The sequence below is a fragment of the Cervus elaphus genome, chromosome 5 (assembly GCF_910594005.1).
Source record: "Cervus elaphus chromosome 5, mCerEla1.1, whole genome shotgun sequence".
NCBI lineage: Eukaryota > Metazoa > Chordata > Mammalia > Artiodactyla > Cervidae > Cervus > Cervus elaphus.
Genome location: NC_057819.1, coordinates 129,986,846 through 130,004,914, shown reverse-complemented (window position 1 = coordinate 130,004,914; position 18,069 = coordinate 129,986,846). Strand labels below are relative to the sequence as shown.

General features: G+C 49.8%; 1 protein-coding gene across 6 annotated transcripts in view; it reads right to left on the bottom strand.

Annotated features, from left to right (window-relative positions):
* Positions 1 to 11,160: 11,160 nt before the first annotated feature.
* The window catches only part of SLC39A11 (solute carrier family 39 member 11), a 365,936-nt gene continuing 359,027 nt past the window's right edge, over positions 11,161 to 18,069 (bottom strand). For all 6 annotated transcript variants that reach the window (XM_043905660.1, XM_043905657.1, XM_043905661.1 and 3 more), the window contains 3 exons: positions 17,232 to 17,330; positions 14,418 to 14,576; positions 11,161 to 12,794 (listed from right to left, as the gene is read on the bottom strand). In XM_043905660.1, the coding sequence (XP_043761595.1) occupies positions 12,716 to 12,794; positions 14,418 to 14,576; positions 17,232 to 17,330 (337 nt within the window). In that variant the 3' untranslated portion in view covers positions 11,161 to 12,715. The remainder of the gene's footprint in view (positions 12,795 to 14,417; positions 14,577 to 17,231; positions 17,331 to 18,069) is intronic.

Genomic DNA, 18,069 nt, shown 5'->3' with positions numbered 1-18,069 from the left:
CAGTATATAGTGGAACTATATGTAACCTCGTTCTGTGCCTTCCAAGTCTCCTGTAAAGGTGTTATCATGCTTTTGTAATTTAAAAAATAAAAAACCAAGAAGCGATGTTTCTGCGCAGAATATATCTAAGCTTAAAGTACACAGTATTTATATTTGTTCACTTGACGATTATAAAATATAAGGCTATGAAAATAAGAATAAAAAGAAAGGAAAAGCATCTTCCCACGTGGGCAGAGGGCCGCAGCGGCTCCTGGAGCGCTCAGGATGGGAACGTGTGCAGAGCACGCCCACCCCCCACCCCACTCACGTGGCCAGCAGTTTAGAGTCCCAGAAACCTGCCGGGGAAGGGGAGGATGGAAGTATGACTTCCCGAACGAGATGCCCCACAAACGCGACACCAGCTAGAAAGGCGTTGCTCCGTCTTCTGCAGCTGGACAGGTGGCAGGCTCTACAGAGGTTTGGGGGGTTAGCGTCCTATGAGCACCCAGAAGTGCCCTCCTCGGAGGCTGCCCATGTTATTGTGTGTATCTCGAGACAAGCCCTGCAAACCATTCCCGGCCAGCCCCTTCTTTCCACACCCCATCCACATGACCGCCCATCACTTTGGCCAGGAACACACAAGCATTTTCCTCTGGCAAACCACAGGTCCTTTGCAGAAGGCTAGGTTGGCCCCGGCGCTCAGCACAGTGGGAAGGGACAGGAGAGGAGGCAGTGTCCCTCTGGAGAGGAGTCGCTGGCATCATCTGCCAGGCCACGGGGGCAAGGCAGGTTCAGAGCTACCACAAGGGCTGATTCAGCCACCAACCCCGGACGCCGTTTCCTATGCCTACCCCACAGGCTTCTTTATGGGAATGAAATGAGATCATGAATTAGTTTTGAGAAAGGCAGCGATTCCTTTGGGAATACAGGATGTTTGCGCTCAATCATCAAATTTTACTGTTTTTGACCCAAGGCCACTGCTCAATTTAAAGAGAAGGAATAGGAAATATATAATACTTAAAGTAAATTTTACAATGTTCCTTTGTGTGTGTCTAAAAGAAATCCTTTCCTTTTCAAGCTGTGGACAGACCTGCTTGTGCATAAAGTGGCACAATGTCTGAGCTTTTTTTTTTGGTTTTTGTTTAAAAATAAGAAGGGGAACTTCCCTGATGGTCCAGTGGTTAAAGACTCCTTGATCCCAATGCAGGGAGTCGGGGTTTGATTCCTGGTCAGGGAAATAGATCCCGCAGGCCACAACTAAAGACCCCAGGTACTGCAACTAATATCTGCTTCAGCCAAATAAATAAAAATACATAAATGTCTTTTAAAAATAATGAGGAAGGGGGGCGGAGAAGTCAGGGGGTAGTGGATGACTGCTGGAACTGGGGGATGGGTACTCGGGGTTCATGACACCCTTCTGTTTCCCTGAGTGTAGGTTCAAAATCCTTCACAATCAAAAGGTAAACAAAAACAAACTGCAAAGAGAAAAGAGTAAAAGAATAAACCTACCAGTGTCAGAACTTACATAGGCATCATAAGGCAACTGATCAGACCCAGACATGCTTTTAAATTGTACTGGCTAAAACAGACTTGGTTTTGCTTTTTTTTTTTTTTCAGTCCAGACAGTATAAAGGTGAGTAAGCGTGCTGGGCAGTGAACCACTCGTCATTTTTGGTAGGATCCAGACCAGCATCTAGTGACTGTCACTCGCAAAATATATCTGCTGTAGTAGAGTTACACCACCCAGTAGAGATCGCGGGGACCGAAGGAATTTGCTAAACTCGGGATACACTGCGATCAAGGCTGTGAAACTGAAAGTCGCTCAGTGGTGTCGGACTCTTTGCGACCCCATGGACTACGCAGTCCATGGAATTCTCCCGGCCAGAATACTGGAGCAGGTAGCCTTTCCCTTCTCCAGGGGATCTTCCCAACCCAGGGATCGAACCCAGGTCTCCTGCATTGCAGGCGGATTCTTTACCGGCTGAGCCACAAGGGAAGCCCAATCAAGGCTGCAGGGATGATTTTTCAAAAGACATCACACAGAGAACAGACTTGTGGTTGCCAAGGGCAACAGGGGGTCGGGGAGGGATACAGTGGGAGCTTGGGCTTAGCAGATGCGAACTATTACATCTATTGAAGAGCGCAGAGAACCATACAAAACGCCCTGTGATAAGCTACAGTGGAAAAGAAAACGAGGAAGAATCATCTCGATCCAGGAAGATCCCACGTGATGACAGCAACAAAGCCCGTGTGCCCCAACTCCTGAGCCTGTCCTCTAGAGCCCCAGAGCTGCAAGTCCTGAGGCCACACACCCTGCAACTAGAGAGTGCCCCCCCACCCCACTGCCACTAGAAAAAGAGGTCACAAAAGCAACGAAGGCCCAGCACAGCCAAAAACAAAATAATTTTAAAAAAAATTTTTTTTCTTTTTAAAAGAAGACATCACAAGACATTAAGTAGAAGGAAGGGCAGGTCAGCTAGCTAGAACAGCTGACAAAAATCCATTTTCATCACCTGGTCCTCCCAGGTAAAGCAGTGAAAGAGGCTGAAGGACTTCGCTATTTTCTGTAGAGATTTTTGAGAGAGCAGCGGCTCCACTCCTAACTGGCACCTTGCTCACACTAATGGAATTTGCTGCATCTTTTCCTCTTGCTGTTTTTGTTCTTAGCGGATCGAGGTGCGCATTAGAGAGGGAATGTCAAAAACCACCAGTTCATACCTGAATCCTAACACCTTGATGTCCGAATGCACGGTCCTAGCTTCTCTTCTGATTGGCACGATGCTGACCTTCTTCTCAACTTATTTAAGCATCTAACCCCCTGAGCTGGCTCGAGTTCCCTCTACATCTGCCAACAAGATCTGAACAAAGAATGGTATTGACCCAAGCATGAGACGTGGTCAAGAAGCAGGATACCAGGGGTTCATGAGTCATATCTCCAGGGGCCAGACAGCTGGGATCAGCCTCCCTGACCAGCGAGAGGAGGGAGACCATGAATGTTGAACTGGAGGAACCTGGGTGTAGGGGGTGGTGGCCGCCCTGGGCAGAGAAGGGGGAGCCTTGTACCCTACTTGTTTGCTGCACTTTTCCAAACCACAAAGCCCTGCTAGGAGCTTCCCTGCCAAGGCTGATCGCAATCTGCCACGCTATCTGCATTGTCATCGCCCGTGCAGACACGCGGTCGGTGCTGTGAATTCCAAGGGTGCTCCCTTGGGGAATCGTGCCTTTTTCCAAAGCCAGGCTGTCTGGGCATTCAGGTACCATCAGTGCCAGGGCTGTCAGCTGCGTCTCCGTTAACTTCCCTCTCTCCTTTCCTACTGGCCTAACTCTCCTCAGTCCTGACCTCAACTCATTACTGACCAGGGGGTTTTTTGCAGAAACTAACACCTGTGGCTGGTAATTTTTATTTGGGCCAGCCCAAACTTAATTCTGTTATTTCACTAACACTTTGCAGGTTATTACATTCCAGTTACGCTGACACACCTGTGAAGGCTTCTCCAGTGCCTGGAGGTTCATTTTCACTTTCCGTATCAGAACCAATCACTAAGGTTTTTTTGTCTTTTTGTTCGTCTCATATTCACGCCGTCTGAATCAGAACTATATTCTGAAGAACTGTCTCCGTCTGAGACATTAGTACGTATGTTGCTGGGACAATCAGAGAAAGCAGCTGCACAAAATTCACCAAAAAATTCTTCACTCAGAATTTCTCAATGTGTCATTTTTGAAAATTTTACCATATTACACTTGTGCTTATACGTAGGGTTGGAACAAAAACCTAACGGAGCAAAATGTGAACGATAAGGACAATCGTTAAGTTGTACAATGAACCTGTGATCAATTTTAAGCTCTAACAACTTTGCAGAGATGTTCACTGTGTCACTCGCTAAAAATGAACAGATACGTATCTGGTCGATAATGTGTTAATGATGAGGCTAAACCATCCAGCCGTTTTCACCTTGGTTTTTCACACGGAAGGACAGAGCCCCTTGAGGAAAAGGTCTCAACCTGATTCTCCCTTTAAGCTCAATGGCTGTTATTCAGCCAGCGGCCGTCACTGTGTCTGGTACCTGGGTCCCCCGGAGCACTAGGAGAGGTGGCCCTCTGCCTGGCAGAGCAGGACGATGAGGGGGGAAACTGGCATCCAAGTTTTGGTTTTTTTTTTCTGGATTAGGAAAAGAGGATTTTACCTTTCAGCACCTGCCAACCTGGTAGGTTCGCCAAGAATTTTACATGTGCCAAGAATTCTACATTAAATAAACACACACACCTACCTCATCCCTCCCCCGAGACAGGCATAACCTACTCAGGAAGGAAATCACTCTTAGGAAGGAGGACGGCCCGGAGTTCATGAACCTTTCTGGTTTCCACAGCACAAACCATTCTATGTCGCCAGATGACCTGAGACATCCCCTTCGCGTTCACGTTTGGGTTCCAAAGGGAGAAAGTTGAAGCTTGACTTTGACCTACCAGATTTGTGTTGTCTGTATTATACACATTTTGAATGTACAGGCATATAAAAAAATTCTTGGGGGTACTTCTGGGTCTGTATGTTCTTATTGGTTATTAAGGGACTCTGTTTAGGAGGTATTCTTGTCCCATCCTTTTGCCTGCCAAGTGTAGCCAATGGCTGAGCCTTAGAGGGCCAGAGCCATGGAATTCATGTTGGGCGCCAACCTGTAAAAGTTCCTAAATCTAAGTAAAGGCACTGACCAAAATTAAGACCTCTCTGTCGTTGGCTTGTGCAAGTTTGCCTCACGATACAGAGAACTAGTACAACGGCCATCTCCAGCCAAGTGACCGAATATGACCAGTGTCCACCTGGAAGACATCTGCGGATTCTTGAACCATTGATTCAAGAGTGGTCTTTTTTTCTTCCAATCTGTATTGCAGGCGTGTTAGCAAACCAACACTTTTACATTCTTTATCATTTCACGTATTAAGTTCAACCAGCATTTTCACGGGACAAGCAGAAAGGGAGCAGATTCCTGTTCAAGAAAACCTTTGATGAAGTATCAACCTAAGTATCAACCTTAAATCAGTTCACTGTCTGTTTCTACGGGACACTTTCCAGGGTGTGGTAGTGACCAATCCAGGCTGCAGACCCAAGTGCATGCTGGATTTGAACCCTAAAAGGAAAAGGTCAGGAAAGGGAGTACACCCTTACTGCCCACCTGGAAAAGTGAAAGGAAACCAGCTAAGGGTCTCTCCTCTCTTCCCCTATCCCCCTGCCCTCTGGCGTGTCCTATATTACCTTTCTTCCTTGGCACTTCCTGGGTATCTTGGATGTCAAGTGAAGGGAGACACTGTGTGCATGTGTGCTCACTCAGTCGTGTCCAGCTCTTTGCGACCCTGTGGACTGTAGCCCACCAGTCTCCTCTGTCCATGGGATTCTCCAGGCAAGAACACTGGAGTGGACTGATGTTTCCTTCTTCCAGACCTAGGGATCAAGCCCATGTGTCCGGCAGGTAGATTCTTTACCACTGAGCCACCTGGGAAGCTTGAAAAGAGACATCAGCCTGTCCTGTAACCCCAAGGCTGGGTCCTCACCAACTCCCAGCAGCCTAGAACCACACCCCTCCCTGCTGGATGGAGACAGGCCAGTGAAAGACATTAATTTCGTGACTTGTAGTCTGCCAGAGAAAGGAGGCTACATCAGAAAAGGTTCCACCCAATTTCCAGGCTGGTCTTTTAATTTGGGAGAGGGTCATGGGGTGCAGGGGTGCTGGTGTTAATCCAGATTAATCCAGTTGCCCTTTTGGCTCATCCTCCAGTCCCCATCCTCCGTGTCAGCAGCAAGGGCCCTAAGGATGCTGGGGTCCCCAGCTGTGCAGACCTGTCAGAAGCTGCTCACGCCTCAGGGCCGGCACTGGGGGACAGACGGTGACCATGTAAGACCCCTTTGCTGTCAAGGCACTGGCAGGGCCAGGACACTGTCAAGTCGACGAGAACAAAGAGAGAGGAGTGTTGAATTGAACTTCAAAGTGGGTGCAGAGTCGCTGTTTCCCTGCAGCTCTATTGGCGGCCCAGGTCTAGCCTCCCTCATGCATCCTGCTGGGAGGAGGGGAACCTGGAGAAAGAACTAAACCCGCCGGGAGGGACCTCCTCCTGCCCAGGAACACGCTGCCGGGCTGCGCTGTGTCAGAAGAGGACCAAAATGTGAATTCACTACACGGGACTCCCGAAGTTCTGCAGAAGCCTCGACCCCTGGAACTGGAGGCCTCCCTGCCCTGCCCTCAAGCAGAGTGAATTCACAGCGCGCAGGGACCAGAGAGCACTTACCTAAAAGCCTGAACCGCAGGGATGCTGGCTCACAGGCGCCCCTCCAAAGCCTTGCGCCTACATATTTTGCACTCGTGCGCTGTTTTCCCAAAAGACCACCGCTCAAACTGTATACACTTCAGATCCCCCGCCCCACTAAACCCGCGTGCATCCGTGGAAGGGACAAACCACACACGGCAGGAGAGCCGGGAAGGCAGAGGTCCCTTTGGTGAAGTGAACCAGCCTCCCAGCAGTCAAGTGTGGTCGCAGGGGTGGAGGGCCAGAGGATGAGCCCAGAGCGCGAAGCCCCGCCCACGCTCCACCCACCACGCGACCACGCCCCTTCTCGGGGCCCCGCCCCACACAGGTAAACTGCGCCGCTGGGCCCAGGACAGTGGCCAGGGGGAGATGACCCAAGAGCTGAGGACCCCGGGCGTTGGAAGACCCGGCCGTAGGGCCAGTCTTGGGTGTGCAAGTTAAAAATTGGTGTGGCTCACTGCTATATTTAAAATAGATAACCAACACGGACCTACTGTATAGCACAGGGGACTCTGCTCGATGCTCTATAATAACCTAAATGGGAAAAGAATTTGAAGTTGAGTGGGATATATATGTATCTGTATAACCAAATCACCTTGCTGGGCACGTGAAACTAACACAACATTGTTAATCGACTATGCTCCGATATAAAACAGAAATGTTTAAAATTTAGTGCGTAAGGTAAGATTGGTGCCCTTTATTATACGTAACCACGTGCTGGGCTGTGCTTAGTCACTCAGGCGTGTCCTACTCTCTGTGACCCCTAGGACTGTAGCCCGTCAGGCCCCTCTGTCCGTTGGGATTCTCCAGACAAGAACACTGGAGTGGGTTTTCATGCCCTCCTCCAGGGGATCTTCCTGACCCCGGGGTCAAACCCAGGTCTCCCACATTGCAGGTGGATTCTTTACCTTCTGAACCACCAGGGAAACCCAAGAATACTGGAGTGGGTAGCCTATCCCTCTTCCAGGGGATCTTCCTGACACAGGAATTGAATCGGGGTCTCCTGCATTGCAGGCGGATTCTTTACCAGCTGAGCTACCAGGGAAGCCCATAGGTAATCGTATCTCAATTTAAAAGCAAGGAGGGAGAAAAAAAAGGACAGAGCCCTAGGCTCCCAGTTGGCCAACTTCCACAACCAACTTCTCTTGAAGGTGGGGGTGTGCAGGATGTTGCGTCAAGAAAGCTCTAAGGGAGGAGGGGCGGGAGGTCCAGTGGGGCATCCTCAGTGCAGAGCAGAACCAGCTCTGCCCATCACCACCTTGGTGAGTACGGCTTCCTGGATCCTCCACCCCGCCTCATTGTCAGGTGTGGTTGTAACACACAGTCATGGAGGATTCAAGGAGGTGGCCAGGGTGGGAAGCACCGTGCCTGGCACCGTCTAACTAATGGCCTTCTGGTCTCTTCCTGAACGAGACAAGATGAGAATGTCCCTGGAGAAGATCCAGATGCCCATACGGCCCCCACCACTTTTCATTCCAGTCCCCTGGGATGAGTCAAGGGGGTCCATCAAAGGCAGAGAGCCTCGAGGGAATGAGATGTTTCTACCATCAGACAATCAGGGATACGAGAGACGAGAGGCGGTCCTGGGAAGTGGTGCTGACAGCTTAAAAAAAAAAAAAGAGGAAAAACTGCTCAAGCTAGTTTACGGCTGGCTCTGTGATACACCGGCCCCTCTAGAAATGGGCTGCTGTGGTTTTATACTGCCGCTGAGGACAGCAGGCGACGAGAAAACCTCCCAGTGGGGAGAATTCTAAGCACATATTTCTACATCTCATCCGCCTGCTTGTCAGGAAAGATGATTTGATGCAAGAAGCTGCATTGGTTTATGAACAGTGACAGAAGGCCTGGCCAAATGGTCGAGCAACGGAAGGCAGCAAGATTAGAGGTTTGGTGACAGACATTTGGGGAAGCAGAGATGGCTGTGCCTCTCAGAAAGGGGCAGTTGTGAAAACAATTGTCCGTCGAGTGAAAGGTCACCCAGAGCCTCCACCGTGCACTTATTATTAAGTGGCAAAGACAATCTAGGAGTAACAGTTTCTTTCCCCAGGGACATTGCTGCTTTCTCAACTGATTCAAGAATAAACATGGCCACGCTGTCAAAGGAAACAAGGCGTGGGTTCAAGGCCTGGCTGTCCATCAGCCATCCGCCATGGCCAGAGAGCGCGCACAGGATCAGTGATGATCCCTGACTCTGCACACTGATGACCCGCCAGTGGTCCCACATGCCGCCTGGCTGCAGACTGATTGCTTCGGGCCTCTTCCATTATGGAAAAGGCAGAGATTTCTCTTCACAAAGGCAGGCTCATATGTGTGGATCTGCAATAAACTTCTAGTCCATCTTATCATCATGGCATCCTATAACATCGCTTCTGACCCAGGAATTCACTTTACAGTCAGAGAGGGAAGGTGATGGGCAGATATCCTTACAATTCAATCCTGTCCTCCAGAAGCAGTCATGTGTTTTGAACCAGGCAGCATATTAAAAAGTATTAAAAAGAGGGAGGTGGGAGGGGGGATCGGGATGGGGAATACATGCAACTCCATGACTGATTCATGTCAATGTATGACAAAACCCACTACAATATTGTAAAGTAATTAGCCTCCAACTAATAAAAATAAATGAAAAAAAAAACAAATTATTAAATGAAGGAATACAAAGTGAAAAAATAAAAAGTAGAGACACCACTTTGCCAACAAAGGTCTGTATAGTCAAAGCTATGATTTTTCCAGTAGCCAGGTACAGATGTGAGACTTGGACCATAAAGAAAGCTGAGCGCTGAAGAATTGATGCTTTTGAACTGTGGTGTTGGAGAAGAGTCTAGAGAACCCCTTGGACTGCAAGGAGATCAAACCAGTCAATGCTAAAGGAAATCAACCCTGAATATTCATTGGAAGGACTGATGGTGAAGCTGAAGCTCCAACACTTTGGCCACTTGATGCAAAGAGCTGACTCTTTGGAGAAGACCCCAATTCTGGTAAAGACTGAAGGCAAAAGAAGAAGGGGCTGCAGAGGGTGAGATGGTTGGACAGCATCACTGAATCAACGGACCTGAATTTGAGCAAACTCTGGGAGATAGTGGAGGACAAAGGAGCCTAGTGTGCTGCAGGTCATGGGGTGGCAAAGAGTTGGACATGACTTAGCAACAGAACGACAACAGATTATACAAGATTTGGTTTTATGACTAGCTGTGAGACAGTATCTCATGAGGCTGAGATATTGTTCTCTAAAATGGGTGTTTGTTCAGAATGAGTAATCACTATGTGATATTATTCCTCCCATAGCCAGACGAAGCAAGTCTGAAGGAAAAGAGGGAGGGGTGCTGCCCTTCCGTTTTACTGAATGACTCTCACGCCAGTCAGCGCTGGACTCTGTCTGTTTAGAGTGCTTGTGTCCAAGAAAGGAGTGTCCGACCACTGGGGCAGCTAGTCTCCAGGGAAAAGGGAATTACAGTGTTTAGATTGCCTGAGGGATAACTCCATTATCTAGGCAAAAAGGTTTTGCTTTTATTTTAAGAAAAAAAATAGAAGAATCACAGCGATAAGAGAACAGACTCTGTATGATTTCAATACCTTTAGACCATGAAATTTTTGCATCTTGTTTTATGGTGCTGGATATATTCCAGTGTCTCCTGGTTTATAGTCTATGGGAACTTGAATAGAACTTGTACCCTGCTATTTATGTGCTGTGTCCCTGACTGTTTCAACACCATGATCAATAGCCTGCCAGGCTCCTCTATCCAGGGGATTCTTCAGGCAAGAATGCTGAAGTGGGTAGCCATTTCCTTCTCCGGAGGATCTTTCCATCCCAGGGATTGAACCCAGGTCTCCCTCACTGCAGACAGATTCTTTACCATACAAGCCACCAGGGAATCCCAGATTGTATAAATCTTAATTATGTTCAAGTGGTTCATAGGGCTTTTCGGGTCTACTGTATCCTTCTACTTTTATGTCTATTCATTCTATTGAGAGTTTGATATTGAAACTCCAACTAAAAATCTTAATTTATCCACTTAGAAAATATCTGTAATATACAGCAGGATGATATGTAACTTTGTTCTGTATTTTTCAACTGTCCTATAAATGTGTTATCATAATTTCATAATTTAAAAAATCAAAAATTTAAAAAATGAGGAAAGTGTATATAGATGTTGAACAGCAAGAGTGAAGCTGCAACAAAGTTAATTCTTTTCCTCTTTTGGCTCTCCACTCTCTGAGCTCATTCCAAAAATGGGAAAATCCATTATTATGTGAGTCTTAATAAGAGGGTAAGACCTGTTAGTTCAAGGACACAGGATCCAAACTCTGCCAGCCAGATGACCTGCTCTGCTCGGAAGTTTGAATGTGAGGCCAGGACACAAACAGTTGGGATCAGTTTAGAGGTCTTTCCCATGGCGATGCTGGTGGCATCAAGTGGCGGCAGTCTGAGTAGTGGTCCAGGATCAAGCGACGATGGCATCCAAGTCAAGCTGTTTCTAAGATGTGACTGGGTCACACTCTCAGGGCTCTGGGGCCTCCCCAGGTGGCAGAGTCCACCTGCCAATGCAGGAGACGGATTTGATCCCTGGGTCGGGAAGATCCCCTGGAGCAGGAAATGGCAACCCACTCCCAAGACCTCTAGTTTTCTTGGGTCCAGCCCATTTTCAAACTTGATTCTTCATAGGCCCTATGAGCTCCCTGATAACCTTCCATTAAATTCTTTGTCTAAGCAAACTGGAGTTGGACGCTGTTGTCTGCAACTGTGCATCTAGCTAGCTCTTCCCATCTGAGCTCTTTCCTTTTCTTCTCCTGGTGATGGGCAGGGCAGATGCTAGGACTAACTCTAGTTAGCTCTCATATCCTCCACCGGAAAGAGGCAGCTTTGAGAAGGACTGGACCCAGCACAGATCATCCACAACAATATCCCCTTTATTGGTATTAATCACAGTTATGAGGTCTTATCCATCAGAAAGAAGTCTGCATTATGTAGAACTCTGTTACAAAGACTTTTAAAAACATCTATATGCCAACCACCAAACCAATGAATCTCCACCAATCAAACTTCTGAATGTGTCTTCAATGTTGATCATCAGTGCTCTGGATGAAGGTACATAGATCCAGCACAGGGCATTCCCAGAACAGTGTATCCACCCTTGGAAGTGATGAGACATGTCAACCTGGGGTGGGCCTTGACCACACAATGCCTTAACACCTGGCTCTTGGGTTGCCTGCCTTGTCAGCAGAACCCACTCAAGGTCCCCTGTGCGCCTTGGACCAGCAAGGACGGCAGGCCTCAGCTATGTTTGAAGTAGACAAGATATGCCACCCCTGCGGGAGAAGCTGTGTGTATTTATCAGGGAGTAGACTGGCTTCGAGTCTCATTCAAATCTCATTCTTTAGGGGTCATTTTAGAATGATGACTTGGCTAAAATTAACTTTAAAGGGGAAATGTAAAAAATACCTCTTGTTATGCTACCCTTCTTCCTGTCTCAACCTGAGTTTTCTGACCAAAATCCAGTAAAACTGCTTAGGAGGTCTGGGTCAGGTTACAAGTTACCAAATGGTCAAAAGAGGAGGACCCAGTCTTGTATTCACTTAGACGAGCTTCGGTGACTCCCTCAGAAAGTAAATGAAGGGGTTGAGTTCCAGCAGTTTGCTGGTGTCCCCAAGGCTCTTAGAAAAATGAAAGCTATAAGCTTATCAAAACACACATCTGGGGGACTTGGAGACCCTGGCAGAATGAGTTGCTCTTGGAATCTAGAGAGCTGAGCTCTCTGATCAGAGTGCCACTCTGTCCTTGGTCCACATGGCTCACTGTGCACCCACAGTTGTCCTGATTCCCTTAACTTCGACAGTGCCAACCTTTGCCGTCAGAAAAAGAGAAAAAGAAAAGACCAGCTCATTTTCTTCCCTTCGTCTGCGCCTCCTTCCATGCAGCATCCCCCGTGGGGGAGAAAGAGGAAGGTATGTTCCGCCCTGGGTTGCTTTGTCCATGATGCTCCTGTTCCAGTCTTGATGGACAGAGGGTCAGTGGTAAAAGAGCGGGAAGGACGGATAAGAGCTGTCCTGGCCTTTCTGAGTCACTAGGCAAAGATGCTTGGGAGACTTCTCTCTTGCTTCTGGAGGTGACCTTGAGGAACTTGTGTTGAGTCTAGCGAGGGCGACTGAAGGTACAAAAGATTTCCCTGATCTGCGTGTCCTTGGTTATCCCATTGAAGAAAGATTCTACGTAGTGGCCAAGCAAAAATCTGTAGTTCTGGGCCTGCTTGAAATTCCAGATAAAATCACTATCTCCCTCAAAAGAAATCTAAAAAGTGTCATATTTTAATCAGAGTCAATCAAGGTAATGAGATGAAAAAGGAGAGGAAGGAAAATGTTTGGATGTGAAGAAAGAGGCTGGTCCTGCCGAAGCCAACGGTGGCTGTCTCCTTGTGCTGCCGTTCCTGGGGTCCGAAGCATCTCGGCACTAGCCCAGACCAACGTCCAATGACATCATCACCACGAAGCCCAGGATGGAGGCCCAGGATGCCAGTTTGCCGTTACCACTAGGAGGGAAGGAAAGGCAGAGGGTGAGACCTCGATGCAGCGCGGGACAGCGTCCAAGCTGACAGCATCCTCCACAGTGTCCAGATCCGAGAGAAACACACCACTCCTATTCATAATAATAGTAACAACAACAGTACTGACTTGGGGTTAACAGATACGCACTACTATATATACAACAGATAAACAGCAAGGACCTACTGTAGGGCACAGGGAACTATATTCAACATCTCGTAACAACCTGCAATGAAAAGAATCTGAGGGACGTCCCCGGAGGTCCAGTGGTTAAGATGCTATCACCCGAAGCAGGGTGTGCAGGTTCAATCCTTGGTTGGGGAACTAAGATCCCACACACTACAGGGTACAGCCAAAAATTAAAATAAATTAAATAAATTTGGCTTAAAAAAGCTTCAAAAAGGAGAACCCAAAGAAGAATATATAAATATGTATAAATGAATCACTTTGCTGTACGCTTGAAACCAATACAACATTGTAAATTAACTATACTTCAATAAAAAATAGTAATATTGACAAGCATGCCTGCTAAGTCGCTTCAGTCGTGTCTGACTCTCTGCGACCCCGTGAACTGAAGCCCGCCAGGCTCCTCTGTCCATGGGATTCTCCAGGCAAGAACACTGGAGTGGGCTGCCATGCCCTCCTCCAGGGGATCCTTCAGATCCAGGGATCGAACCTGTGTCTTTTATGTCTCCTGTATAGGCAAGCAGGTTCTTTATCACTAGTGCCACCTGGGAAGTCCCCAGGAATGACAAGTAACATTTAGTAGGGCTTACTATGGTGGTTCAGATAGTAAAGAACCTGCTTGCAAAGCAGGAGACCTGAGTTTGATCCCTGAGTTGGGAAGATTCCCTGGAGAAGGGCATGGGAACCCATTATAGTACTTTTGCCTGGAAAATTTCATGGACAGAGGAGCCTGGCAGTCTACTCTCCACGCCGTTGCAAAGAGTTGGACACGACTGAGCGCCTAACTCTACATACCAGGTAAACTGACTCTCAGATGAGGTCAGTTCTGTCACCATCCCCATTTTCCTGGTGAGAAAACGGAGGTGTGGAGCAGTAACTTTCTCAAGGTCACCTTGAGGGCTCAGGAATCCATGCTTGAATAACAAAGAGCGGCAGTGACTTCCTGAAGACTTTATGTCACTCGACCTTGTAAACCAGACTCAAAATCATTCTGCTAGGAAAACCGAAAGGGAATAAAGGCAGGGATCCCCCTCCCCCCCACCCAACACCTGGCCTATAGCTGACAATGAAGACCTGGAGGGCAGCTGCGGTCAACAGGGGGAGCTCACCCCCCCTCCCCCTTTCCAGCCCCAGGAAAATCTAGAGACAGAGAGAGAGGCAGACAAAGAGAGAGAGAGAATGTACAGAACAGTATTCTGTCATTGGGGGTGGAGGGCGGGGCTTGATATCAGGTCCTCGGACTCTCTACCCCGTAACTCCTCTTTCAGTTTCAAAGAACCCAGTGGAGGAGAAGGTGGAGATGACCTTGGGAAGGGGCCTGAAGAGGTGGAGGTGAAGGAAAGAGGGGCCAATAAAGGCAGGGCAGATGCTGGGGGCGGGGCTGGGATGGAGACCAGGCCGGGTGGGGGCGGGGCGGCTCTCACCTGATCTGGGCCTCGGGGATGATGTCATCCATAATCACGTAGACCATGGCGCCGGCAGCAAAGGCCAGCGCGTAAGGCAGGATGGGCTCGGCCAGCACCACCGCGAAGGCGCCGAAGACCCCAGCCAGAGGCTCCACCATGCCGCTGAGCTGCCCGTACCTAGGAGAGAACAGACGCGTCCCCACGGGGAGGCTCGGGCGGACACCCCGCGTACTCCGCGGGCTGCCTCGGCTCTGCAAAAGGGATGCATTGTCCTCCACGTCACATCCTGCATTGCTGGGCAAAACCACCTCATGGTGTGTTGTTTTTATTAACACCACCTCTGTCTGCTTTCCCAACTCCCTATTATTACACAGTCACTGTAGACCCCCCTCCCAGGTTTATTTTAGAGTTTTAAGTTTCCCACATTGTCTTCTTAAAATAACAGCCTTATTGAGATAGAATTCTCCTACCTACGAATGGCGAACGGCGCACCCACTGAATGTGTACAGTTCAGTGGTTTTCAGTGTATTCATGAGGTTGGGCAACAATTTCCACACGATCCAATTCCAGACCGTTTTCATTACCCCCCAAAACAAACCTCATAGCCACTGGCAGCCACTCCCTGTTCCTCCCTACCCCCATTCCCTGACCACCGCTAATCTACTTTTTGTCTCTAGGGATTTACCCCCTCTGGATGTTTGCTATAAATGGAGTCAGACAATGGGTGATCCTTTTTACGGGCTTATTTCACTAAGCGCCCTGTTTTCAAGGCGCATCCCTGTTGTAACAAGTGGACTTCATCCCTTTGATGATTGCACAATATCCCATTGTATGGACACACCGCATGTTACACCGCCAGCCATTCACCAGCTGAGGGCTACATTGTCCTCTGAAGGCTAGGACACTGACAGGGAGGAGTGAGGCAGACACTTTCCTAGGACTTGGGTTGCGCTTGGTGTGTTGGGGGTTCCGGCCACAAAGGCACCCCTTTTGAAGGAGCCACACCCGCCGACCCCTGCCCACAAGGTGGACCTACCTGGCCAGGTATAGAGTGAGGGCCTCTCCCCACAAACCCCCCTCCTCGGATTAAGGTGAGATTTTTTCCTTTGGAAAACACCCTTTATCTGAGCTAGAGGGTGTCTGGAGGCTGGAACCCCATGAGCTCTATTAAGACAGCAGCCCCCACGAGCCCTGAGAATTCGGTGCCCGGAGATAAATCCGCACCTGAGCCCCATGGCTGAGTCCCACCAGTAAGAGACACCTGTATGGGCTGAACATCAGTATACAAGGTGCTGGGACATCTTTCCTCCTGTCCCCTCTGTGGGCATCTGGCTCTGAGCCCCCGTCCCTTCATCTGTAAAATGGGGGTGAGTGACAACCTCTCCTCCCGCCCCCCCCCCCAGAGGACAGGCTAGGACTGTGAATTCCCAGCACCCAGCCCCTGCTTCCCCTGACCAGGAACAGATGGAGGGCGTGGGGGAGACACCGTCTGCACCGCAGCATCCTCGAAGGAGCCACTGCTTCCTGCTCCGTGCTTGCATGCTCGGAGCACCCTCTGCAGCTCTTGACTGTGTCCAGTTTTAAACAGAAACTTTCATCTCAGGGTTTGGACACTGACCACAGGCGCCCTCTTCCCGCCCCTCCGCAGCCCTGGACCTTCTGTATGAATGACACTCACGGCTCTCAGGCGTAGGGAACTGACATTTGAAAAAAATCTCCAGGGTCATCATGCTCTGTCCTTCCCTCAAAAGCTCTGTTCCGTCATCTCCCACGACAGAGGAAGAGATGATAATGATGGAAATAAAGTGACTAAAGTATATCCAAGAACTTACAAGTCATAAGACCCTATAAGACAGAAGCTGCTTTTCATCTGTTGTTAGCAGTCCTGTAAAGCTCTCAGCAAACATTCTAGAGTGGCAACTGCTTTCACCAAGAGGCGTCCTGAGGCTTGGGGCCCTGTGAGCTGAGGGGGCAGAAGAAATGGCAGCCTTGGCACCACCACACGATGAGCTGATTATCTGACACTCTGGGCCCCCGGCCCCCTCCTCGGAAGCCTGGGGACACACCTTACAGGTCACTGAAAAGGTAAAAGTTGGAAACAGACTGGAAAGCCCTTTGTTTAGTCACTCAGTTGTGTCTCTTTGCGACCCTGTGGACTGTAGCCCTCCAGGATCCTCTGTCCATGGGATTCTCCAGCAAGAATGCTGCAGTGAGCTGCCATTTCCTCCTCTAGGGGATCTTCCTGACCCAGGGATCGAACCTGCGTCTCCTGCATTAGGAGGCGGGTTCTTTCCCACTGAGCCACCTGGGAAGCCCTGGAGAGCCCTTTGGTGATTATGAAAACATCAAGTGTGAGCACCGTGGGCTTCACTGGCCCAGGTGCTGCTGAGAGAACCGTGGTCCTCACCTCAACAAGGGTCATGACAGGAGCTGATGTGATGACCCCTGGGGAGAGACTGGGGTGAGTGAGCCTAGCCGGGGCTCCTGACAGGGCCAGTCAACGGCAGAGCTGCCTCAGGTCTTCCCACCAGCAGGGGAGAAACCCCACCCTGAGTGGGCGTGGCTATCCCTGGAGGGCTTTTGAAAATAGGAAACACGTTCGGTCCTGGGGGCTGAAGGTCAAGGGATGAGCCTTGGGGGTGCAGGATCCAACCAGATGGCCGGTGTTTCCGGAAGCTCCAGGTTCACTTCCGGGCCGGAAGAGGTTAAACTCCAGGTTTACTTCCGGGCGGGAAGAGGTTGCTCTCGAAGAGAGAAGCCGGCGGGAGGGTTGCCCTGAGCGCCACTGCAGACCTGGCCCTGGCCCCTGACACCGGTGTCTGTGGCACTTACCAGAAGGCTCTCCAGGTGGAGAATCCAGCCCCTCGCAAGGGCAGGCTGACGGCGAGGCCCTCCGGGAAGTTCTGGATCCCAATTCCAAGGGCTAAATTCCTGAAAGACCAAGGAGGCGCGTGAAGGGGGACGTCCAGAGCGGAGCACCCAGACGGACGGGTGCCCCTGGCCTCTGAGCAACGCCCTCCTTTTGGCGTCAGAGGTGCGGGTAGATCCCTGTGACGGGTGAAGGATGGAGAAGGGTTAGAGCGAAGAGGAGGGGGACGAGGATCCTCCCCACTTCAAGCTGCCCTGGGTCTCTGGAGATGCTCCAGGCTGACGGACATTATAGCACAGCTCGGGGCACACTGGCTGGGTATCAGGAGAACCCGGGTTCACCACTTAACCACACAGCAATTCACAAACCACCTCACTTCCACACCTCAGACCCTTGTGTGGAACACAGAAGGGGTCACGTGGGGATGACGACATCCACCATGAGGGGCTGTCCTCACCCAGTGACCTGATTCCGTGCCTCTACGGGGTGGTCTTCCCTTACGGCCTGAAGATGGACAGGTCACATTTTTGTTGAGAAACAACTTCAGAAACGGGACGAGGAGGTTCGGCCGCAGACTGTGACGGGAACACAGATCAGGGGCTGGGCTGGGCTGGGCTTCCCCGCGGCCTCCGCAAGCCGGACTGCCGCTAACACTGCACTTCTGGTGACCCTCTGCCCTCCTGCCTGGGCTCTGTGAATTGGTCATTTGGTCGCAGCCAAGCCTGGAGAGACTGCTTTGCACCCAGAGCAGGCATTGGAGTAGAAGGGAGGGAGAAACAGAAAGAGACGGGACAAAGGTAC